The 26,551-nt window shown below is 49.1% G+C and overlaps 1 protein-coding gene, 1 long non-coding RNA gene and 1 pseudogene across 3 annotated transcripts in view; all 3 read right to left on the bottom strand.

Moving 5' to 3' along the window:
- LOC117095269 overlaps positions 1–26,551 on the bottom strand; it is a 247,749-nt gene that overhangs the window by 79,906 nt on the left and 141,292 nt on the right. The gene's annotated exons all lie outside the window — the stretch shown is intronic.
- Positions 603–4,896, bottom strand: LOC117094234. Its single transcript, XM_033229422.1, has 5 exons — positions 4,579–4,896; positions 3,964–4,084; positions 2,851–2,901; positions 898–982; positions 603–794 (listed from the first exon to the last, which is right to left on the bottom strand). Exons 1-5 carry the CDS (start codon positions 4,865–4,867, stop codon positions 603–605), a joined length of 738 nt encoding a protein of 245 aa, XP_033085313.1. The 5' UTR covers positions 4,868–4,896.
- LOC117094233 overlaps positions 25,925–26,551 on the bottom strand; it is a 30,955-nt pseudogene continuing 30,328 nt past the window's right edge.

The following is a 26,551-nucleotide window of genomic DNA, read 5'->3' as shown; positions in this document are numbered from 1 at the left end:
CGTCCCCCTGTCCCCGGCGTGACCCTCCGTCCCCCTGTCCCTGGTGTTACCTCCGTCCGCTGTCCCGGTGACCCTCCGTTCCCCTGTCCCTGGTGTTACTCCGTCCGCTGTCCCCAGTGTCGCTCACCATCCTCCTCACCTCCAGGCCCCTCTCCTGTCCTCCCGCATTGTCCTGTTCAGCCAGAGCACAGCACGTGTCTCTTCCCTTTTCAAGAGGCTCAGCTGCACCCAGAGGCATTCCAGCCTATTCGGGATGGGGCACACACCCTGGGGAAATGCCAGCACAGGGGGGAAGGGCTGAGACCCTCTCACGGTCGCCCAGGAAGGATGGAACAGCCCACGGTCACGCTGATTGTCAGGCAGGATGAAAACTTCTGTGTCCGAAATCTTCTTTTCACTGGAACTGTTCGGACCATTCGTGAACGAATCAGTTAAATACCAGCAAGGGCCATTCCCACTTATTCTCTGGCTACAGTTTTCCACCCACCAGCAACCACACTCCTAGAAATGATCCCTAACGCAGAATCAGTGCCTTGTGCCTTTAGGAAAACCTCTTTCTCTCCAGCTTTGTCCTCCTTCCACAAAAGGTGCCTCTGACTGCCTCACTCGCCGTACCAGGATTTCACTCGGCTACGGAGGAAAATCTGCGTGGGGCTCAGAGGTGGGTGGTCCTTGCATGGGCAGCAGGTCTCTGACATCCTCTGAGGAGCCTGGCCCAGGCCTGCCTCACACGCCACCACTCTGCCTTCCGGCCCTCGGGCCCCCGAAGCTGCTTTCCCTCCAGGTGTCATGCCCTAGGCAAGAAGGCCAGACAAGGGCCCAGGGCTGCTGTGGGTCGGGAAAGCCTCCTGACACCTCCCACTCCAGGACCCCCCATCAGCATCGCAGCATCTGGACCTGTGTCACCAGCCGCTCCACCGAACAAGAGAATTGGATTTTCAGCTGGGTGTGCTGCTTCTCTAAACAAAGTAGGGTGTTGTTACTGAGGAAAAAGGAAAAAAATTGGCATCTTCTTGGCAACCCTGTGACATCCAGCACCGGTTCTCACCACCACAGAGATGTCCATCCAGGGCAGATAGTGTCTTCAACCAAGCGCCACTGACCCAGAAGTGCAGTAATTAGTACACTTTCACCAGAGTCACCCGCTCCTTCATCTTTACACCCAAGAAAAACATGTTTGCCAGGCAAATTAGATGTCCAGGAGGTGTAAGGAAACCCCAAGCCTGCTTTAAGCCTCAGACTTTTGAGACCATTGAGGGCCGTGCACACAAGAGCAAGGCTGCACCCGAAAGCTCAGCTCCTGACGGACGTCATGGACAGACCACACGGCTCAGCCACATGGACCCTTCCAGGACTTCACGAGAGGGACCTCCGTGGTACATGCAGTGATGTGCACTTCATTTAGCCTCGTTACAGGGTCGGTGGTCCACCTCCTGCCCTCAGTCCCCCACCTCACCGAGCGTCTGTGTCTGCATCTGAAATAACTTTGCTGTTTTACCTGGGAACCAAAATGCAGCATCGCGATGTTTAAAGGTCTTTAAATATCAACACTGCGGGTGCAGTCCTTGTCACTTTAATGCGGTCACTCGATGCAGGCCTCACTCACACCTCTGAGATAGCTCATACCTTTCCTACCTAACCAAGGAAGAAACGGAGGCATGGAAGGTGCAGCTCCTAAGGAGCAGATTAGGATTCAAACCAGTGATTTTCGTCACACGCTGACCTGCCTCTCAGGCTGAGATAACGTTCACAATTAACCAGGTAGAACAGGGTTCCATAGATCAGCTGGAAATGGTCCTTGTGGATGGGCCTGTGGTTATTCCCTGAAGAACAAGACCATTAGCCCAAAAATCCACCTGGGTCACACTCAAATGTTTACATATCCAAGTATTTTTAAAATAACCCAATCAAGCATGTTCACAGCCATTTAGAGCCATATAGATTGTCTGCTTCGCTGACAATCAACCCAAGACCTCTGTCGGCAAAGGGCACGGTGCCAGGTCCAGAGAAGGTGGGAAAGAGACGCAAGCAGGAACCTCTCCATCCCTGGGAGCCTCGCTCTGATGGGTCCGTGAGGACACGGTACAGACCGCGGGTCACAGGCAGACGGCAGGCCAGGAGAAGGGGCTGCATTGCCGGGAGGCAGGGCTTTGAGCTCTAATGGATGGAACACTGCTAACGAGTGAAGGTGGAGAGAGGGCACCCATCTGAGAGCATGAAGAGGCAGCAAAGCACAGCCAGCCTGGGGAACCAGAAGCCACAGGGACATCAGGTTGGGTGCTGCTGTCTGCCGGCCACCAGCTGGGGGACTGTACTGAGCCTGGAGGGACATCCCTGACACTCCCCACCAGATGCCAGGGGCACCCCCAGCCCCAGGTGAGAACCACGGATCCCATGGCGAATGAGGCCAGCCTGTGGGAAGTGGGGCTGGGACAGCTCTGTACAGCTTAATAGGAAACTTGGGTTTCTTTTCTGGGGTTTTGGTCACGCCGATGGCTAGTCACAGCTGCCGTCAGGAAGTGAAGTGATTTGAGGACAGACTAGAGAAAGGGCTGCCAAGACCAGCGGAGCATTCGCTGCCTGGGTCCAAGGAAAAGGAAATAAAGGCTGGCAATGTGACAGTGGGAGCAGGGGAGCACAGAGTGAAGGAACTGGTGGAGACACAGAGCTGGCCCCGCACAGGGCTTTGAGCAGCTACCCGGGGGTCGCCCTATTAATTCTCCTCATGGCCCCAAGAGGCGGCTGTGAGGATCCCTCTCCTGAGGACAGAACTGCTCCAGAGCCACACAGCGAGGATCCACAGAACCAAGATCCAGGCCAGCTCCAAAGCGGGTGAACTTGAACCCTCACCAATGGTCCTGAGACAGGGATCGGAGCCTCCTGGACACACAGACACAGGAACTGCAGGAAGGGGAAACGGATGCCCAGGACCAGTGGCAGGACCCAGGGTTTCAGCCCTCCAGGGCCACTGGGACCAGCCACTGCACAGGTGGACACACGGTGCTTTAACCTACGCTGGGGGTAGGAGCCCTCACTCTCAGGGTGAAGACCACAGCTCAAACCGGCCGGCCTCCCTGCTGGGCACAGCCTGAGCCACACAGGATGCTGAGGTGCCCAAACGTTGGGGTGCTCAGAGCCACTCAGCTGAGATCGGGGTGCTTTCTGTAACCACCCTCGTTTCTTTATGGTATAGATCTGGACTCCATCCTTTGCAATGTGTGGGGTTCTAGGAAGAGGCTGGCCAGCAGGAGAAGTGTCCTGGGCTCTGTCTCAGTGATGACGAACATGGCTCCCCACAAGGGTGGCCTGTTCACCACCGTGAACTCCGAGGACCACGCCTGCACCCACCTTGCTGAAGATAATTCACTTCTCATCCGTGAAAGAATAAAGCTAGACTAACTCAATTTCACACTCACTTCCAACTTTAACAGCTTGTGTTAGGAAATCAAAGACAAGGACTCTGACCACGTCACAAACCCAGGAAGCAAAACCCGAGACTAACGGAACGATGCCACCTTCGCAGTTCCGAGCTTTACTCGTTGTTTTTCTTTTCTGGTCTGTTTTTCTCTTTTGGTCTAAATAATTAAAGATCCTCGTTGACAAGAAAAAAAATTCTCTATGAAACTAAAAACAGTGATTTTAATTAAACATTTAGACATTCTTCCATATGCTTTATAAACAGTTGAAATTACAGCTCTACTTACTGTTAAGTACTTTAACCAAATGAAAGGTTAATTATACAGACTGGCAATTATAAAAAATAAGGCTGCATATTCATGGCATCATGAATAATTAATAAGAACTGTTTGATTTCATTCAGACCAGGGATTCTGTGCTAATAGGCTCTCAGCTGTCTTGAAATAATGCTGAAATTTTAAAATTACTTTTGTACTTAAATGTGTCCCCAAAGTGAAGCACAGAGGCTAACATCCATCGTGGTGCCCAGCAGAGCGACCGTCCTACTATGGCCGAAACCCTGATTCCCGAGGGCTGCATCCCGGGGCCGTGCTAGTGCAGAGAATGTTCAGGAAACAGACCAGGTGGCAGGAGGGGGTCTTGTCCTCAAGGAACCTCATGAGTCTTGCTAGGGGAACAAACACCGAGAGAATGAAACCGGCAGCCACGGAATCCAGACAGCGATGCCCAGGCCTCGCCATGCATACCCCCTGGCTGGCACCTCCCTGAGACCCGTCTGGCACAGGCAGCGGCAGGGTCCGGCCCTTGGAGCACAGGGATGGCAGACCAGGGCCATCAAAGCGGGTGGCATGCCGACAGCGGCTTCTCCGCAAGCGCTCCTGGCCCTCAGGTTGCTGAGGGCTCCTCAATGGGAAATTCTGGCTGAGCTCCAGGGGAAACCGGGTGGGAGGCCCGTCTCCTCTGCCCCAACCCTGGAAGAGGGTCAGATATCAATGCTAACTCTTGTGCTGACTCAATTAATTCAAACAATTCAGAAAACAAACTTGCTTTAAGTATTAATTTCCTAAAAAGAACTAACATGAATTCAAATAATTCACATAATTAAAATGATTGTAATTGTTAATTTAATGAAAACATCTCCGTTTTCACAGCATCATGTACCTTGGTACTTTCTCCTTATTGCGTTTCCCATCTTCCAGGGCAGGTTTCCTTCCACCCAGGGCAGCAGCGACTCTGGTGTCTCGGGTGTTCCCAGGCTTCCGTCTGCCCCTGGGGGGCTTACAGTTCTGCAGCGGTCTCCATCCTCATTCATCTGCATAAGAACATCGGTCCACATGGATGTCCTGTGGTCCCGTGGCCACATCTGACGTGCAGCTAAACGCTGGGCGTGTCGCCTGGTGACAGCAGATGACACAACTGTGGGCAAGGTAGCATCTCTGGGCGCCAACATTCTCGATGAGTTTTTTACAAGACCATTCTTTAATCAGTGAACCCTGACAGGAAACACTAAAGATTGTTTTTAACTATTTTTATATCGAGACAAATCTTTATCAAACGTTCACTCAATGCTAAATGTCACTTCTCCAGCCAACCCCTTTAAGAACACCTAAAACTTAAGACTGGAATGACGGAGGGCCGGGCGCGGTGGCTCAAGCCTGTAATCCCAGCACTTTGGGAGGCCGAGACGGGCGGATCACGAGGTCAGGAGATCGAGACCATCCTGGCTAACACGGTGTAACCCCGTCTCTACTAAAAAAAAATACAAAAATCTAGCCGGGCGAGGTGGCGGGCGCCTGTAGTCCCAGCTACTCGGGAGGCTGAGGCCAGAGAATGGCGTAAACCCGGGAGGCGGAGCTTGCAGTGAGCTCAGATCCGGCCACTGCACTCCAGCCTGGGCGACAGAGCGAGACTCCGTCTCAAAAAAAAAAAAAAAAAAAAAAGACTGGAATGACGCTTTCAAACACATACTCTACTCATGCATTCCCAGGAGCAGAGAGCAGCTTAATGTTTTCACGATACACAGGCATGAAGTTTGGCGAAGGCATTTTAATATTTTTACCTGAATCTTTTAATAAAATCAAAAGATGATTTTCACTCTAATACTCTACTTAGAATGTAATTTTCCATTCAATAAACAGTCAATGTTCAGTTACCCACATGCTGATAAACTTTTGAAAACTTTAGAAAGTATTAAATATAATCAGAGATTACTTTTAATTTTCAAGCTGGTAAGAGCCTGTGTCAGGGAACAGAGTTGAGATTGAAGAGATAAAAGCACGATTATTTTCTTAAAGAAAAGCGACATTCGTAAAAGAGACCACGTGATTATATAAAGCAACACAGAATCCGTTTTCAGAAAAGGCAAACGTGGACCACAGAACACCAGCGTTGCCCGTGATGAGAGAAACAGTTAAAAGGAAGCATTCACGGTGGCCCAGCATAGATCAGGTGTGGGAGGACAGAGAGGTGATGAAATGATCCTCCTTCTAACTTCCCAGAAAGGCACAAATGGCCAGCAATGTAACTGAAGACCACGCAAGCGCCAGTGTGAACTCAGACTCCATGGCCAGCACCGTAACTGGAGACCACATGGGCAATGGTGTGAACTCAGACCTCACGGCCCACACCGTAACTGGAGACCACACGGGCACCAGTGTGAACTCAGACCCGACGGCACCTGCCTGGGTTGCTCCAGCCACCACCAGAACCTGTTCTGCAGCTGAACTGGAAGCTGATTCCGGAAGGAACTCAGGAGCATGAGGACGAGATCCTTCTACCTCAACAGGGATCCATTTTTTAATGATTTCTTTCTTTTAGAAAACTGTTAATAAAATACTTTGTTCCAAAATGACCAGGATTTCAGCAGCCTCTACATTGCTTCATGTCAATCAAAGCTTAGGCACGTGGGTGACTTCACTGTTCGCGACACCCTTTTCAAATAAAACCCGGGGCTGCCTCTGTACCCAAGAGCGTAGGCACTGAAAATTCAGACAAAACGTCCAGGGTGAGAGTGTTCACGTCCCATCGTATGTGTTTGAAAGCAGGGAACTGAGATTCTTCTGAGTTAATGCAGGCGATTGGGCCAAAAAACAAGGTACATCCACCTGTGAATGGGGTGAGCTCCCAGCTGGCTGCGCAGAGGCTGTAGGTATGAAGGAACTCACTTCCCTGCACACTGAAGTGCATCAGCATCTCCACATCGACCGCACCTGGGCTCTGCTCGCCCCTCACACACTAGAATGACAGTGGCTGCTTCTGGACAGAATGTCAAGGACGGATGGACAGACATCCTGGACAGACACTGTACAGAGACCAGGGGCTGGGCAGGGGGAAGCGGCACAGCCTTGGGGCCAGCAGGGGCGAGGCCAGGAAGCCTCGGAGAGGGCCTGCATCTCCTCATCCAACAGAAGCAGGTGCGGCCACCCAGTGTGGGCTGCAGCTGCAGTGAAGTGGCCAGTGGGACATAGCAGGAGGCCGTGGCCAGCCTTACCCCCAGCCCGGGAGGAGGGGCCCAGCTGAGGGCACTGCCCTGGGAGCCGGCATCCTGAGCCCCAGGGAAGGAGGGAAATTGCTCCTGGGCACTGGGCGCTCAGGCTGGAGGTGGTGAGACCTCGAGGCCCTGCAGCTGGGGAGGCGAGGGCAGAGGTGGCCAGACTGCAGCTCAGTGAAGGGCTTTGGCAGGAAAGGCCCCCAGAGGCTGCCTCACCAGCCCGGGGGAGGTTACTTCCAGCCCAGAGGCTCAACAGGGCCCTCGGTGGTGATGCTTAACCTTGTCCTCTGACATAGGACCATCGAGACAGAGTCACTCAAACCTCTGCCAAGCTCTGCAAACAAATGAAGCTGTTATGACAGACGCTGAGGCAGGCAGTGCTCATCTCAACTCTGTACAAGTGGTTTCTTTAGCCAGTTCTCCATATTCTTAATGACAAACCACACTAAACGTGTGTTTTCAGTATCATCTATGCTCATAGCTATGTATACAATAACTATCACAAGGAAAACTAGGTGGTGAACCCAGGAGGAGGAAATCCCCACGACGAGTCGAGAGAACACCAACGGACGGTTGGCTCTTCCCGGCTGAACCCAAGAGCCCTTGTCTGGGCTCACCTCAGTTCTAATTTCCAGAGTTATTTTTACTTTCCCACAATTTCATTATGAAAATGCTCTAACATATTTAAAAAGTGGAAGAACAGTACAAAGAGTGGTCAAGTTTTCTCCACGTGGAGCTCCAACAACTGCTAACATTTTGTTAGATTTGCTTTCTCAATCTCTCTGTAGATCAGACAGACAGACAGATTTGTTTCTCCTCTGGAGCCACTTGAAGGTGAGAGCCTCCCGAGTCCTCAGGCACACACTAGGAATAAGGGCCCCTCTGCAGCGGCAGTACCATCATCGGCAGACAAGAACGATTGCAGAGCATCGCTGTCCAGGTTATGTTCAGGTAGCACAATCGTCCCGAAAACGTCTTTTCTATCCGGGCCACACACTGCGCCGAGTGACTCTCCTTCCCCGTCTTCGTCAGGGACAGCCTCGCACCCCTTTTATTTGTGATCTTCACTTTTCGAGAGTCCGGGGCCATTGTCCTGCAGAATATCCCCTGCCCCAGAGGCATCTGTTTCTACGGCCATCATTAAATTCCCTACTATGCACCTCCATTCCCTGTAAACAGGAAGTTTCAGTCTCGAGCGCGATCACCTTCTGTCAAACGCTTCTCGGCAGCTTCCGAGTGAGGCTGCTGGTTCACGAGGGGCGCGAGCTCCTACTCCTGGTCACTCACGGCGCGGCCGCGACCAGCACCGCACCCCGAATCAGACACGTCTGGAGGGGCCGCGGGTAGCCAAGACACCTGGAGGTGTGAACGGCACAGGCGTGGGGCAAGAACAAGGTCAAATCATAACGGAACATCTGATTCCAGACAGTCCCACCTGGGTAAGATGGTGACATCTCCCTAGCAAGTATCTGAAGCCAGAAAGTACGACAGAAAATTCACGACCTGCCTTCGTTCACCCAGGCTGCTCTCACAACACACCACAGGCTGAGCAGGAGCTGGCGAACGACACAAGTTCATTTCTCACAGCTCTCAGTCTGTCTCAGGCTGGGAAGTCCATAGTCAAGGCCTGACAGGTTTGCCTGGTGAAGGCTTCCTGGTTCATAGATGGCGCCTTCTCACTGGGTCCGCACACCATGGAAGGAGCGAGGGAGCTCTCTGTAGTCCCTTTTTTGAGGGCACAAATCCCATTTATGAGACCCTCACGACCTCCTCACTGCCCAAAGCTCCCCCTCCTAGAACTATCTCCTCGCGGGTGAGGATTCCAACTTGTGAATCTTGGGGAGACACAAACATGACAAAAGCCCACCATTTAATTTTTTTTAAAGGCATTTTTGCTTCTACAAAGTCTCAAGATAAAATCAAAAGAAAGAGGTCTGATTCAATCCACACAGTTCTCCCAAAAGGGGAAGTGATCCGTTGCCACCACTTTTCATCCGAGACCTGCTGGGTGCCCCGGTCTGCATGACTGATTCTAAATCGCCATCCTCTCCTCTGCCACTCAGAGGTCAAAGTCAGGCCAGGGCTTCACACCAAGGCAGAGCTGACTGAATGACACCAGCGAATCCAGTAAGACAGGCCAAGACTCCTGCCCAAGGCCTAATCCTTCCCCCAGGGAACCATGGAAGGGCCAGACACCTGGCAGCGCTTCCTTCCTGCTCTAAAGCCCCAGAGACACAGCCCCGCCAGGTGTGTGCCTCGGGCAATGCACGGGAATGTCCGCTGGGCACCGAGTCTGAGAACATGTTCTCAAGTAAAAATGAAAACAAGACTCCTGAGAAAAGTTCATGCTTCATCACCTGCGTGCTAAATTCTAAATGCAATGTTATTTCAGAGTTAGGTGGAAGTAATTCCTCAAAAATATATACATGAACAGTGACTAGCGGCCAGGGTGATAAGTACTCAATATGTGTTTGATGAATCAATGAATTTTTAAAATGTATGAAAAGAACACGCTCCATTTAGGAGAATTCTATTTAACTGGACGTCCTAACGAGACAGTGGCTCCTTCGTGCTGACAGCAGAGTTTGTTTCAGTTCACTCAAAAAACAGCAAGTCACTCTAACAGGAAACCAAAAGGCTTTACAGAGAGTCAAATTACGGTGCCAATTCAACTGTGCATGGCAATTTCACCTTAATATTTAAATTCTCGAAGCACTATACTCAGAAAACAAGACATAACATACAGAAATGCATCGCCTGAAGCACCATCATCTAGAACTTGACAAAGTTTGACTGTGAGTTTCAAGAAAAGGGCTGATGAGGCCAAGAAGTTCCTTCCCCTCTCCCCTTACCTCCCACTTTGGTGACCAACTTAATGCAGAGAAATTCCTGTTTCAGGTTTGCAGACATTGGAGCCATCCTGGTATCTACTCCCCCAAGACACCAACAGGCTGAAGTCTGCAGGGTGCACCTATTGAAAATCACAGGAGCACTGGAGTGGCCGAAAGAGGTGCCCGTGAAGACGTCATCCTTTCCAAGACAGGCTCTGATTCCGCCTCCGGGCCCTTTTGCAAAAAGCCATTGCTACAAATTCACAGCCACCAGGAGGAAACACGTAAAAGACCCCACTGCCCTCCTGGCTTCCCAGAAGGCCTCAGCAGGATGAGACACGGAGCCTGCATGCAATCCTGGACCCTCCTCCCTGCATTCAGTGTGACGCGTGTCACCTGTTTGACTGACGGAGGTCCCACAATGGGCACAAGGAGACCCGTCAGGTCAAGAGGGTGCTGCCCGGCTCATGGTCCACACATGGGGACCTTTCAGGTCAGGATGCCCGGCTCATGGTCCACACCTGGGGATGCGTCAGGTCGGGAGGGTGTCGCCCGGCTCACGGTCCACACACGGGCACTCGTCAGGTCAGGAGGGTGCTGCCCAGCTCTCAGTATCAGCCACATATGCACATTCTCCACTGAAGCCACTGCATGAAACCACTGCATGAAGCCACGCTGGAAGCACTTTCTGGTAGGTTTCGGAGGCTCGTGTCCAAGGTCATTAAACACATGGCAAGCTCGCCTTGGAGGCATTTTACTTTGCTTATGACAATGAAGCATTCTCATTGCACCGAATAGAGCACGCTTTCTTGTTCAGTGCCTCTTTGAAATAGGCACTTTGTACCTGTCTTACAGATTACATCAAGGCCCTAATACAATTAGACCCTTGTCTCAGGTACACACAAAGCAGCGGCATCTCTAGAATGTGTTTTGGACCACGGGAGGAAACCAAATCGCAGCATTAGCCATTGATGTTGCTTAAAGTGTATTTCCAAATGTGTCTCCCGAGCCTGGCCTGTGATCACGGCTTCCGCTGACCACATGGCATCTGCTGGGCACTCTGTGCACTTTCTCCCACACCCGCCACGCCTGTGGTCCTGTGCCTGTCCTTCCACACGTCCCCACGCGGCTACATCTCCCACACTCACCACGCCTGTGGGCCTGTGCCTGTCCCTCCAGGCGTCCGCACCTACCACGCGGCTAACGCACACCTCCCACAGGCGGCAAGTGCCTGAACATCCCCACAACTGGAGGGGCTCCGGGTAGGTTCTGCAGAACCCACAGACAGGGATGGCCACCCCGCCCACGGCCACCAGAGGCTTTGCTTTGTCTCTAGAGGTGCCCTTCGATGAGGCGACACGGCAGATGACCCAGTGTTAGGTAATTAAGACTCAGGAAATCACGGCGGTCTTACCTTTATAACTCACTTTTCTCCCCAGCACTACATAGTGAAGGGTGGGTTGCCAGAGCTGGGGAAGAGATCCCCAAGGCTCCCTCCTGCCCTAACAAGCTGGGACACTGCTCCCCTCTGTTGGTATGTCACCGCACCTCAATAAACTGAGCTCACAGCCAGAGGCGGGCATGGGCTGAGTAGAAACAAACAGCAGACCCCAGGTGGACAGGAAGGAGGACGAGGGTGCTCACGGAGACGAGGGTGTGCCCCAGGAAGAAGGTGCACGCGGGGTAGAGGGTGCGCGCAGGGAAGAGGGTGCACAGGCCCCGAGAACCTGGTGGCAGCAAGGCTGGTCAAGGCTGAACTCCAACAGAGGCAGCAGCAACGGTGTTGGGCAAGTCACAGAGAAAGCACCACCCAGAGGGGCTGCATGAACCAGCAGCGACCCCAACCCAACGTGCTCACCGGACTGGACACACACACACTGTGGACACGTGTGAATATGTTCCAATTAACGTGATGTTACGTAATAATCAACAATGTTAACCCCACGACTTCATTACATGGCATCTGGCACATTGAGACTTTTCATTCTGTCTCTCTTCCTATACAAAGAAGTGGAAAATAGGTCCAAGATCATTCACAACAAATTATTGCTAATTGCAACAACAACAACAAAAAATTTCTACCCTCACCTTGGAGGATCTCAAGGCAACACCTCGTTCTTTGAGGTCATGGTTTGGACTCTCTCCGGACCCCTAGGTTGGTCTAAAACTGCAAGAAATCCCCAAATGGGCAGTTTTGGGGCCAGCACGGACGCCAGCCATACATCCAGGCAGGTCTTGGGAGATTGCTCCGTGACCTCGGCTGGTTCACTTACCTTTTCTTGCACTCAGAACCCGCCAGGAATGAGAGCACTGGCCCGCACGTCTCTGCTCCCAAGGCTACATCCCCTACATTCTGCTGCATTCTGGGTTCCATGCCGTAGGTCCCAGGCACCTTAAAGTTGACATTTCCCCACCAGCCCTCATGAAGATGATATTCAGATAACGTCCTTCCTCTCCCACCTGGTCAGTACCCAGGGAGAAAGGAACCCGGGTCTCAGTTTGATTTTCTGCCAGTCCATCGAAAAAACAGCTGGCCAGCAGCACTGGTGCACAGCACTGCCAGGTTACCCGTGAGAAAAAAAAACCAAAATGAGATATACTCAAGTGAGCTGCGGCAAGTGCTTCTACATCCTTGCTCCAACAAAGAAAGACAGGAGGCCGGGAGTGTGGCTCACACCTCTTGTCCTTCCTTGTTGGGTCAGGGATTCAGAAGCATTTTGGGAGACTGAGGGAGGAGAAATGCTTGAATTTGAGACCAGCCTGGGCAACATAGCAAGACCCCATCTCTACAAAAAAAAAACAAAAAAAACAAAAATTAGCCTGATATGGTATCGGACCTGTAGTCCCAGATACTCAGGGGGCTGAGGTGAGAGGATTACCTGAGTCCAGGAGGCGGAGGTTGCAGGGAGCCAAGATTGCACCACTGCACTCTAGCCTGGGCATCAGGGTGAGACCCTGTATCAAAAAAAAAAAAAAAGATAAGAAATACAGGAGACCACTAATAATTCCAAATAGTGCCTGCTCATTTGAAATCTTTTCCAGATAGGGTGAAGGAAATCATTTTTCTTCCTACACCCATTCTAAGGAAACGTTTCTATTTTTCTGCTATACAGTTTGGTAACCTGCCATTTCCGATCCTGGCCTCTTTAAGCAGGACTTGCTGGAGTGCCAGCAAAGCAGCGCTCTGAAACCTCAGCATCCTCAGGCCCACCTGGAGGGCAGGTGAAGGATGCTGGGCCTCCACCTCCAAAAGTCACACTGGGATGGGGCAGATCTGGGGTGAGGCAGGGTTTGCACTTCTAATGCATTCCAGTCTAGGGCCACACCACCCTAAACACGCCCATCTCATCTAATGCATACCAGAGGGAGAAGCCACGTAGGGCAGGTCACAGAGCAAGCGTCCAGGCACCAGGTCACCAGTTGTCTATTTAAATGCAAACCCGTCAAACAGCTTAAGTCAAACACGTTCACCCTCCTAACACACTGGCCAACAGAGCTAGTGATAAATATCACTGCTGTTAGACCTTCTGCTCACTGATGACCAGAGCAATGGTCTGAAACATCAAAGCTGAAGGGTGTGTGCCACGGTCAGGGCTCTGCACACCCCCATCCCAGCCCATCTCATACGGGTGCCTTCACCAGCACCGGAGTCTCACAGACCAGCTCCACGCTCACACTTACTGGGACGCAACCACCCTTTCAGCCCTTCATGCGTCTGTACCCTATAGCAGTGTTCAAGGGAGGCTAATTTCAGAAAGAAATGTAATACGGACACCTGTGAACTCTTCCTCCATATCCACTGAGTGGCCGTCCAGAAAGAGAAATAGTAAAAAGAAAAAGAAGATTTAAGAGTCAAACACAGGGCCGGGTGCAGTGGCCCATGCCTGTAATCTCAGCACTTTGGGAGGCCAAGGCGGGCGGATCACATGGGGCCAACAGTTTAAGACCAGCCGACCAACATGGCAAAATCCTGTCTCTACTAAAAATACAAAAATCAGCCAGGCATGGTGGCACATGCCTGTCATCCCAGCTACTAGGAGGGATGAGGCAAGAGAATTGCTCGAACTGAAAGGCAGAGGTTGCAGTGAGTGGAGGTTGCAGTGAGCCAAGATCATGACACTGCACTTCAATCTGGACGACAGAGCAAGACTCCATCACAAAAAAACAAAAACAGGCCAGGCACGGTGGCTTATGTGTGTAATGCCAGCACTTTGGGAGGCCAAGGTTGGCAGATCACTTGAGGTCAGGAGTTCAGGACCAGCATGGCCAACACGGTGAGACCCCTGTCTCTACTAAAAATACAAACATTAGCTGGGCATGGTGGCAGGCACCTGCAATCCCAGCTACTCGGGAGGCTGAGACACAAGATTCTCTTGAACCCTGGAAGCAGAGGTTACAGTGAGCTGAGATTATGCCACTGCAATCCAGCCTGGGTGACAGAGCAAGACTCTGTCTCAAAAATAAAAATGATAAATAATAACAAAAGAAAAAAATACATATGCATTCCTAGTCCCTTGCAGCTGCAGCAACAAAGCTGGTGATATATTTTGGGTGTTTCTAATCAATGTTTTCCATGAGCTACACTGCAAGTCTCAACCTTGACCCTGCTACAGTAATCATCTATTACAAATTAAAACAAGAGCCATAACTCTGTCTCCTACTAAAATATTCTAATTGAGACATGTTAACAGAATACACTTCTTTGGGTGGGAAAGTATCCACCAGGGTGGGGAACAGACGGCCCACCAATTGTGCTGTGGCCCTAACCACCAAGGACTTACGAATCATCCACTGCAAGGCTGCTGACTCAAAAAGAACACTAAATTGCTCTTTGACATTAATTCTTAAACCTTGGGAAACCAAAGTTCTCTTTGTAACAGACTTGACAAAGGATGAAGTCAGAAGAAGCTCAGCAGAGACGCACCAACTCTTACCTGGGAGAGACACCCTGTGTTAATCACGTCTGCATTAACGGATGTGCTAAAAGCATCTCTTCCCACAGGGACACAGACTGCAAACAGGAATGCCGTGAACACCTTCCCCAGATAACCCAGTCCTGACCCATCCACCCCTCAGGAGGTCCCCAGACAAGTCCAATAAGGAAATGACCCCACAGCAGATTCAGGTGCAGGCAGTGAGGGTAGTGGCGTCAGGGAATTCCGCCGTAAACCTTGGCAGCACGCAGGGAGGTGTACCCAGCTGGACAGGTGAAGTCAAAAGTGCAGGATGATCTGGCCATTCCAAATAAGCAGGGCATTCCAATTTTGTTAAAATGAAACCCAGCCTTTGAAAAGGCCCGGACTTCCCACAATGTGTGGGATTTATAGTGTGGAGGGCACTGTAGAGAAGTTATCAGAGGGGTCCTCACGGCAAGATCCACGGAGGCTCTGCCATGTGCCAGGCAGGAGACAACTATTTCCATAAAACACCTCATTTCACCCTACACAGAGTCCACAGACTGCTTCACATTTCACCCTACAGAGTCCACAGACTGCTCAACATTTCACCCTACAGGGTCCACAGACTGCTCCACATTTCACCCTACAAAGAGTCCACAGACTGCTTCACATTTCACCCTACAGAGTCCACAAACTGCTCCACATTTCACCCTAAACAGAGTCCACAGACTGCTTCACATTTCACCCTACAGAGAGTCTACAGACTTCTCCACATTTCACCCTACAGAGTCCACAGACTGCTCCACATTTCACCCTAAACAGAGTCCACAGACTGCTCCAAATTTCACCCTACACAGAGTCCACAGACTGCCCCACATTTCACCCTACAGAGTCCACAGACTGCTCCACATTTCACCCTACACAGAGTCCACAGACTTCTCCACATTTCACCCTACACAGAGTCCACAGACTGCTACACATTTCACCCTACAGAGTCCACAGACTGCCCCACATTTCACCCTACACAGAGTCCACAGACTGCTCCACATTTCACCCTACACAGAGTCCACAAACTGCCCCACATTTCACCCTACACAGAGTCCACACACTGCCCCACATTTCACCCTACACAGAGTCCACACACTGCTTCACATTTCACCCTACAGAGTCCACAGACTGCTCCACATTTCACCCTACAGAGTCCACCGACTTCTCCACATTTCACCCTACAGAGTCCACAGACTGCTTCACATTTCACCCTACAGAGAGTTTACAGACTGCTCCACATTTCACCCTACAGAGTCCACAGACTGCTCCACATTTCACCCTACACAGAGTCCACAGACTTCTCCACATTTCACCCTACACAGAGTCCACCGACTCCTCCACATTTCACCCTACAGAGAGTCCACAGACTTCTCCACATTTAACCCTACACAGAGTCAACAGACTGCTTCACATTTCACCCTACAGAGAGTCCACAGACTGCTCCACATTTCACCCTACAGAGTCCACATACTGCCCCACATTTCACCCTACAGAGTCCACAGACTGCCCCACATTTCACCCTACACAGAGTCTACAGACTGCCCCACATTTCACCCTACACAGAGTACAGAGACTGCCCCACATTTCACCCTACAGAGTACACAGACTTCCCCACATTTCACCCTACACAGAGTCCACAGACTGCTCCACATTTCACCCTACAGAGTCCACAGACTGCTCCACATTTCACCCTACAGAGTCCACAGACTGCTCCACATTTCACCCTACACAGAGTACACAGACTCAAAAGTGAGCAAGAGTAGCTATATTTATTTCAGACCAATCACAATTTAAGTCAAAAACTGTAAAAAGGAGACAAAAAGTTAATTATGTAATAAAGAGATCAACACAGCAAGAGGATATAACAATTACGAGTATATGTGCACCCAACAAAAAAGCACCCAGATATATAAAGCAAATATTAGTAGATCTAAATAGAGAGAGAGGTCTGGCGTGGTGCCGCACGCCTGTAATCCCAGCACTTTGGGGGGTGGAGGCAGGTGGATCACCTGAGGTCAGCAGTTCAAGACCAGCCTGGCCAACATGGTGAAACCCTGTCTCTACTAATACAAAAAATGAGCCCAGCATTGTGGCACATGCCTGTAATCCCAGCTACTTGGGAGGCTGAGGCAGGAGAATCACTTGAACTCGGGAGGTGGAGGTTGCAATGAATTGAGATTGCACCTCTGCACTCCAGCCTAGGCAACAAGAGCAAAACTCGGTCTCAAATATATATACAAACATATATATATACACACACACACAAACACACACACACACATATATATAGAGAGAGAGAGAGTGAGAGGGAGAGACCAACACAACAATAGTAGGGGCTTCAAAACCCCACTGTCAGCACTGGAGATCATCTAGACAGAAAATAACAACAAAATATCACGTTGAAAGTACAGTGTAGACCAAATGGACCTAACAGACATTTACAGAACATTTCATCCAACAGATACAAAATGCACATTCTTCTCCTCAGCACATGGAACATTCTCTAGAATCAACCACATGCTAGGCTACAAAAGAAGTCTCAATACATTTTTTTAAAATTGAAATAACATCCAGGATATTCTCAGACTGTAACAGAATAAAGCTATATATCAACAACAAGGAACAGTACTTCTCAAAAGAAGACATTTATGCAGCCAATAGACACATGAAAAAATGCTCATAATCACTCGCCATCAGAGAAATGCAAATCAAAACCACAATGAGATACCATCTCACACCAGTTAGAATGGCGATCATTAAAAAGTCAGGAAACAACAGGTGCTGGAGAGGATGTGGAGAAATAGGAACACATTTACACTGTTGGTGGGACTGTTAACTAGTTCAACCATTGTGGAAGACAGTGTGGCGATTCCTCAAGGATCTAGAACTAGAAATACCATTTGACCCAGCAATCCTATTTTTGGGTATATACCCAAAGGATTATAAATCATGCTGCTATAAAGACACATGCACACGTATGTTTATTGCGGCACTATTCACAATAGCAAAGACTTGGAACCAACCCAAATGTCCATCAATGACAGACTGGATTAAGAAAATGTGGCACATATACACCATGGCATACTATACAGCCATAAAAAAGGATGAGTTCATGTCCTTTGTAGGGACATGGATGCAGCTGGAAACCATCATTCTCAGCAAACTATCACAAGGACAGAAAACCAAACACCGCATGTTTTCACTCATAGGTGGGAAATGAGTAGTGAGATGACTTGGGCACAGGAAGGGGAACATCACACACCGGGGCCTGTTGTGTGAAGGGAGGGGGAAAGGATAGCATTACGAGATATACCTAATGTAAATGACGAGTTAATGGGTGCAGCACGCCAACTTGGAACATGTATACATATGTAGCAAACCTGCACATTGTGCACATGTACCCTAGAACATAAAGTTTAATAAACAAACAAACAAACAGAAAACAAATCAACAACAAGGAGAACTTTCAAAACTGTATAAATACATAGAAATTAAACAACGTGCCCTTGAATAGCCAATGGGTCAATGAAGAAATTAAGAAGGAAATTAAAAAACTTCTTGAAATAATTGAAAACAGAAACACAACATATCAACGCCTATGGTATACAGCAAAAGCAGTATTAAGAGGAAAGTTTATAACAATAAACTGCTACATTTAAAAAACAGATTTAAAATAAACAACCTAACAATGAACTGCAATGAGCTAGAAGAGGAACAACAAATCAAATCCAAAAGTGCTAGAAGAAAAGAAATAATAAAGATCAAAGAGGAAGTAAATCATATTGAAACTAACAAATATGAAAGATGAAGAAAAAAATGTTGGTTTTTTGAAAAGATAAACAAAATAGTCAAACCATTAGCTACACTAAGAAAAAAAAGAAATTCCAAATAAATAAAATTAGAAACAGAAAAGGAGAATTACAGTTGGTACCACAGAAATACAATGGATCATTAGAGACTATTTTTAACAACTGTATGTCAACAGATTGGAAAACCTAAAGGAAATGGATCAACTCCTGGACATGTACAACTTACCAAGATGGAACCAAGAAGAAACGGAAATCCTAAACAGAACAATAATGAGTAACATGTATGACTATGTAATAATAAAAAGTCTCCCAACAAAGAAAATCCCAGAACTAGGTGGCTTCACAGCTGAATTCCATACATTTTTATTTCAATTCTTCTCAAACTATTCCAAAAATATTGAAGAGAAGGGAATTCTGCCAAGTTCATTCTTCAAGGTCAGCATTACCCTGATACCAAAATAAGACAAGGACACAATAAAAAGAGAAAACTATACGTCACTACCCCTGATGAACACAGATGCAAAAATCCTCAACAAAATACTAACAAACTGAATCCAACAGGAAATCAAAAGATTATACACCATGATCAAGTGGGTTTACCCCAGGATGCAAGGATTGCTCAATAAACACAATCAATAGACACACTACATCACATCAACAGAATTAAGGACAAAACCATATCATTTCTATAGATACAGAAAAAGCTTTTGGTAAAATTCAACGCTGCTTCATGATAAAAAGTCTCAACAAACTAGGCACCGAAGGAAACATACCTCAACACAATAAAGGCTATATGTGACAAACCCACAGCTAACATAATGGTGAATGGGGAAACACTAAGAGCTTTTTCTCTGACATCTGTGACAAGACAAGGGCGCCCTCTTGTGCCACTCCTATCCAACACAGCACTGAACGTCCTAGTCAAGAGCAGTTAGGCAAGAGAAAGAAATCAAGGGCACCCAAAGTGGAAAGGAGGAACTCTAATTGTCTGTTTTCAGACAATATGCTCTTATATATTAAAAAAAAAAAAGACTCCAGCAAAAATACCTTTGAACCGATAAACAAATTCAGTAAAGTTACAGAATACAAAATAAACATATAAAAATCAGTAGCATTTCTACAGACTAACAATGAGCCAGTGGAAAAAGAAATCAAGAAAGCAATCCAATTTAGCTACAAAAATATCAAATAAAACTAAAAATACCTCAGAAGAAGTCTAACCAAGAGGGTTAAAGATCTCTATGAGGAAAATGATATTCTACCCTCTGAAGGTAGAACACTGGAATCTAGAGACAGGAAAGGGCGGCGGGAGGGCAGAAAGGGAGAGGTTGGCTAATGGATCCAAAACTACATCTAGATAGTAAAAATGAGGTTTAGTGTGCTATAGCCTTGTAGGGTGACTATAGTTTATAATTTATTGTATATTTTCAAGCAGCTCGAAGAGAGGATTTTAAATATTCCCAGCATTCAGAAATCACAAATGTCTGAGAAGATGGACATGCTAATTACCCTCATTTGCTAATTACACATGATAAACATGTATTGAAATATCACACTGTATCCCATGGATATGTACCATAACGTGTCCATTAAAAATAATAGTTGTTAAAAACCCAAGGGCCATTTCTCATTTGTCCTATGTCAAAGTCGTGGTCCATTGGTGGAGACCTAGCCATTTGCAAGTAAGACTATAGTCACTTGAGTTGAAAGCAAATGAATCGTCACAAAAACTACCGCTGGCACCAAGTCTTCTTTCCAGAATTTCCTGCCCACAGCACTGCCACAGTCACTGTGGGCAGGAAAGACACACTAGCAACCAAGTTTCAACCCCAGCACAGTGGATGCTTTTATTTCTCTGATTTGGAATAAGTGTGTGTTCATAAGTTCCATTTACTCCAACTGTCCCCTTGCTTAAATAGTTCCTTAAGGATGACTTCCTGTTACTAAACTCCAACAGCTTCTGAGCATCCGTTATATTCTCCAAAGTCAATAAAAAGAGAAAATGTGTTGAAAGCCTGATAATGTTCACCTAAGAATCCAGCACGATGTACCGCTTGAAATGGCCACTCCCCCTTGTTCCTTTACATGACTTTTAAAGTAACCCCAGTGATTACACATAATTAAAGCCATAATTTCTGCAATACCATTAGGTCCACAGAGGGTGGGGTCAGGGGACTTCAAAGTCTGTCTCTGAATTTTTTTTAAAAAAGGAAAGCTTATGAGAGTAGATAATGAAAATAAATATTCACACAACTCGAAACAGGGGATGGTGACACATAAAGCTCCAGCCTGGCACAGGTGTCCAGCCAGTGAGGGTGGGGCACACACTCGTACGGTCCCCACAATCCCCCAGAAGTGCCACAGACATGTGGGTGACCTGAGACAGAGCCAGGCTCCGAATTCCAGGAGTTGTCTGGCTCTTGTGCACCCCATGTGGTCCACAGTGCACGACGATGCCCCACATCACCAGTCCCGATGCAGAGCACAAGAATGTCCCATGTCACGAGCCCCCGCTGCAGAGCATAGCCAGAAGGTGCCAGCCCAGCCTCCTACACACACTGGCCGCCAAGGCACTGCCCTCCAGGAAGGAGGACCCCAGAGGTCGTGGCAGGGTGAGGTTCTGCTCTTCATCATCCCCGAGAAGAGGGGAAGTCCCAGCAGACATTTGGGGAGCCTCTACAGGTGGCTCTGGGACTCTGAGCAGAGGTTCAAAGATGTCCCCAGATACGCCACACTCAACCCTAAAACAGGTCATTCTTCCAGATATGCCCAGACTGGAACCTACAGAGGCTATCCTTCCTAGCTTTCCTCTGGAAAAGCAGGCTTAAAAGAGTATCGACTAAAAGGGGCCACCAGGAAGAGGGAAGTCCTATCTTTAAAAAAAGAAAGACTTTCTTTTTAAAAAAGAGGCATTGAGGCTCTGACCCATCTGAGCACAGAGTACGTGCTCGGCACCACCTGTCAGAGCAGAGCAAGCACACACATGCTCTCCATACCCTGTGCTCCCGGTCCCCGTGGTCCCCGCACCCATGCTCCCCGCACCCGTGCTCCCCACCCCTGTGCTCCTGACACCTGTGCTCCCCACACCCACGATTCCCACACCTATCTATCCTCCCCATGCCTATGCTCCCTGCACCCGTGCTCCCCGCACTGTGTTCCCTGCGCCCATGTCTGCTCCTCGAGCTCTCTTCCACTGATTTCCTCTGTACGTCCCTCTTGATAGTCACTGTCACCTCGAATCACCTGGCTAAATGGAGGTAAAGAAAAAGTCTAGAGTAGCACTTTGGAGGACAGAGTGGAAGTGGCTGTTTACCAAGCAGGGCTATGAGATGAGCGCATCTGAACCCCATTAATCCTGACGGTCAGTTGATTAGCCCTGTTCAACAGCTGGGGACACTGAGGTGCAGAGGGACGGGCTTGCTTACCCCGGACGATGCTGACAGTGTGGACCCAGCCCAGTCCCACAGCCACCAAGAGGAGGCTCCCGAGTGGGCAGGCGTGGAGGTACAGCCCAGAGAACGCTTGGGACCCTGGCACAGACTCCTCAGGAAGGAAACAGAGAAAGGTCCACAGAGACTCAAGCAGCACAGAAGATGGTCACCCACAAGTTAAAAATAGATGTTTATGCTTTATCGTCCCAGCATGCTAAAAATCCAGCTCGCTCACACGAACGGCCTGACGTGAGCCCGGCCTCCTTCAGCACTGGGCTAAGCGAGAGCCACACCTGCTCCTCTCCCGACAATAGCAGGCTCCGCAGCTGTTCTTCAACGTACTTGACACCCTTCTGTGAGGATTAAGCTACACTCTGTCGACACTGGGTAAGTTTAATCCCGACACAGCTAACCGTGTCGATCTGCAGTGAACAAACAACTTACTTTGGATGATTCTGTCACTGACAAAGACCCTGAATCTCCCAGTAAAGCTTACTGACACGACTTACCTTTCTGTTTTCATTTCAGGTACACTGGCCCATAAGGTCTAGTTTACCTGCTGATAATGCCTTGCAAAGACCACCAGGGGGCCCCACACCATTTTCAGCTTCATAGGGATGTGAATTTCCCTTTGATGACAAAGATGATGGGGAAATAAAACAAGGATCCAAAACAGATGCCTGTGTGTTTCCTGGGAGTGATAAGGCCAGGAACTGCCGCTCTGTGTCAGGTGAGGGAGTAACAGGGAGAATGGCACCAACTCCTGAGACAGGACCTGAGCATGGTGCAGCCACCGCCTGTGGCCACGGAATTTCCAGGGAATGCAGGCCCCAGTTGCATGGTACAGCCACCATCTGCGACCACAGAAATTCCAGGGACCGCAGACCCTCAGACACATGGTACAGCCACCATCTATGACCATGGAAATTCCAGGGAACACAGACCCTCATTCACATGGTACAGCCACCACCTATGGCCACGGAAATTCCAGGGAACATAGACACCAGTTGCATGGTGCAGACACCACCTGCAGCCACAGAAATTCTGGGGAATGCAGACTCTAGTCGCATGGTGCAGCCACCATCTGTGGCCATGGAAATTCTGGGGCATGCAGGTCCCAGTCTCTAAAGTGTTCTTTGTTTTATGAACTTTACTGCAGTGAATGTGGAAGAGTTTCTCTCTGAGCAGAGCTCAGTACCCAGAAGGGAAGTCGGCCCTAGGAATGCCTTCCTCCTCTTCAGAGCTCAGGGCCCAGGGCTGACGCCCTTGGGAGGGGTCCTTGTGTGGCAACCGTGCCTGTGGAGGGTGCCCCAACACTCACCGTGCACCTCCTAGGAGCGGAGACTACAACAGGGAGCCAGAGACTAAGCTCTGCTCAGACAACAGTGAGCTGATGGCCTTCCACTCTAAGTTCAACAGGGACCCAGAGACCAAGCTCTGCTCAGACAACAGTGAGCTGATGGCCTTCCACTCTAAGTTCCAACTGCACGGAGTGTGTATTCCATGAATGCTTGTTAAATGAATGATTCTTGTAAGGTCGTCTGTGCTGACCTTTGCTGGTCTGCTGACTGTGGGCTTCAGAGCATAGACCTCATTCCTGGAGCAGCCAGTTCTTCCCAGAGTGAGGGCTGCTGGAATTTGGACAAAGTGCAGGGCTTCTGTCCTGCAGAAACGTGCTCAGGACCCTGCGCTGGGCACGCTGGGGGCCTCTCCAGCAGGAGATCCCCAGTCCTGATCTTGCAATACCAGTGAACCCCAGGGGAGTCCCAAGTGCTCAAAATCAAGTAAATGCCCGTTGTGATTTAACATATCCATTTAAGAAGAAAGGGCAGATTGCCACCTCCCTCCTCAAACTAGGGACCATAGATCAATCCACGGCCCTAACTGAGGCTCTGCCTTAAATCTTGCTAAAACTACCAGCCAAACTCTCAAATTTGCATTAGAGTTAAAGGAAAAAAACAAACTAACCCAAACACCTGTAAGAAATGGTCAAGTCACCTGTGATACACCAACCCAAAGATTAAACATTAAAACAATGAAGTAGCAAGATATTAAAAGAATATAAACTCTATGTACATCATGGCTCAAGGTTCTAAAATTACACAGAGACAAATGGAATGGAAGACGGATAGGTTTACAGATACATTTTTTATTTTTTAATTTTTAATATTACTCCTCTAATGATTTGAATAACCAGATGATAATTCAGCCAAAAAAAAAAAAAAATCAAGTATGTCTATAGATAAATATGTAAAGAATCCTTCTCTCTGATGCCAGTGGAATTAGTTTAGGTCTGGCCCACAGTCTTCAATCTTTTAATGGAGACACAAAAACGATCTTTCAAGCTTCTAGAAAAAAAAAAAAAAAGATTTAAAACCAGGACCCCAGAAGAAAAGGACCCGCTGTGTATCACAGCGTCTCTCCACGCCTCTCCACCCCGGACAGTGCTCCCTCTTTCCCCATTTTCATACCTACTGCACAAAGCACTTAGTAAAGAACTATCTCAATTCATGAGTCGCACAGCACAAAGGGCCGATGTCGCTGCCAAACATACCCTGCAGCCCCAAAACGAAGCAGCAACCCCCAGTGAAGGAAGAATGAGAGGCTGCTGGTTGTAATTTTAAATCTCACAACTCAATGTCTTTGCACTTTCCTGCTTTGTTGGTTTCAAGGGCTTATTAAAATTAACCCCCCTACTGGATATTGAAGAAAGAAAGCAGGACGGTTGTGCAGGCTCCGAAGAGGCAGAGCCCTCGTTCCACGGCCACCGCTGTCTTTCTACCCACAACAGACGGGTTAACAAATTAGTCTCCCTTAGAGGGCACTGTTTGTGATCATGGCGAACAAATGGATGCAATTGCTTCTTTTGAGATGTAACAAGTTTTGGGCCCTCAGCAGAAAAAACAAACAAACAAAAAAACAGGGCACTGGCACAATAGTCATAACCTCTGCGTGACACACACACAGAAGGAAAATTAAAGTCGTGGAGGCGGAGGCGTTCGGAAAGGGATGGTGGAAGCAGGAAGGACGCCCACAGAATAGAGTGGTCAGAAACCGACCACGTCACCAAAGGGCGCCTTAGACGGTCCAGAGGACAAAATGCCCCTCTTTCCAGGGTAAACACCCATTTGCCAAACTAAGCCAGTGACCGCAAGCAAGAATTTGCGTTTTTTTTTTAAGGCGTCGAGTAACGATGAGAAGAGCAAGAAATGAGCTTAATAATAGGACTGACAGGGCCCTAGGCTGGTGACTCAGTTGATGTGCACAGCATCAAAACCCGGGTTCCTCAATGCGCTCCCTCTGCAGTTCAGGACAGCACTACAACTCACCCCATAAATCACTGCTTAAAAAAGCAGTTCTAAAAAAAGAGACGACCCATTTGAAAGCAGCTGGAGGAGGACGACAGAGAGTGACTCTCAGAATCCAACTGCTTGTAGCCTCGGAACCATAACAAGAATATGAAACTAGTGTGTCCAGTGTGAGGCAGAACAGAGATGCTGTCACGGCTCTCAGGGGGCTGAGCGGGAAGCCCATGGCTCAGTCCCCACAACGTCCTAATGGTGCCCGGAACAGCCCACAGGCCTGTGTCCTTCGTGTGGGTTCACCTTCCTAGTTTCCTGGGTACATTCAATGTATAGCCTTTATTCGCCAAGAAAATAACATTCAAATCAAACTACTGTCATAACTGAAGGACTCTTAACACTCCAGTCCACACGTTCAAAAGCCCACAAATATCAGTGCTGCCACTGTGCAGGTAACAATGTTTTGGATGCATCATGCACGTAACCAGTAACGATGTTTTCATGTTTTCCCTAGCCATCTCATCCAGGATACTTAAATATCTGTGACGACTTGACACTTAGTTATCTGTGACTTTCAGATAGATTTCACAAGGCTACCTGGCCAAGAAGGCCTCACCCTCCTGATCCCGGGCACAGGCGCCCCTACGTGCCCCTGGGGCCTGGGTCGCGCACTCTCCATCACCTCCCGCTCTTCAATGTTAAATGTCCTCCCGGGGCGCCCGCGTCGTGGACCCAGGCTCTGGCCCCTCCTGGAGAGCCATTTCCACATTGCAGGGCAGAGGAAGCCCAGAGCCCGGGCCGCGGCGCCGCTTACGTCCCGGAGTTCCCGCTTTCTGGTCCTTCCCATCCACGAAGGCTGGCGGGGAGGGCCTGGGACCCATTTTAGTTTTCAGTTTTGTCACGAGCCGGAAGGTGACAGCACATGCGAGCGCAAGAAACCCTTTTTGTAAATCTTCCAGCGGAAACGCGAGGGGCTGCCGGACCGCCTTGGAGACACCAGGCGGGAACCCAGAGCACCCCCGCCGCGTCCTGCATTGCAGCAGCCGGGACCCCGCCCACACCGCGCGGGGCACGAGGCGACAGGAGGCGTGCGGGGACCCGGCCGTTTCTTTCTCTACATTCTGGGTGGTGGCGTGGGGCGGAGTTGGGGGCTGGGGGGCCACTAAGGAAGTGATCGCGCTGTACCCTCGCTTCGGAGGGGAAGCCCGCCCCGTCCTACAGCTCAGAGGCAGAACGACCCCCGAGGGCGCTCCAGGCGACCCCCTCTGCCAGGCTCCATTTAAAACATAAACCGGAGGGGATGAAAAGCTCACTATCTTCCGGAT

The sequence above is a fragment of the Trachypithecus francoisi genome, unplaced genomic scaffold (assembly GCF_009764315.1).
Source record: "Trachypithecus francoisi isolate TF-2019V2 unplaced genomic scaffold, Tfra_2.0 Lachesis_group13, whole genome shotgun sequence".
Lineage (NCBI taxonomy): Eukaryota > Metazoa > Chordata > Mammalia > Primates > Cercopithecidae > Trachypithecus > Trachypithecus francoisi.
The sequence above is the reverse complement of the archived record's forward strand: the minus strand, read 5'-3'. Positions and strand labels throughout refer to the sequence as shown.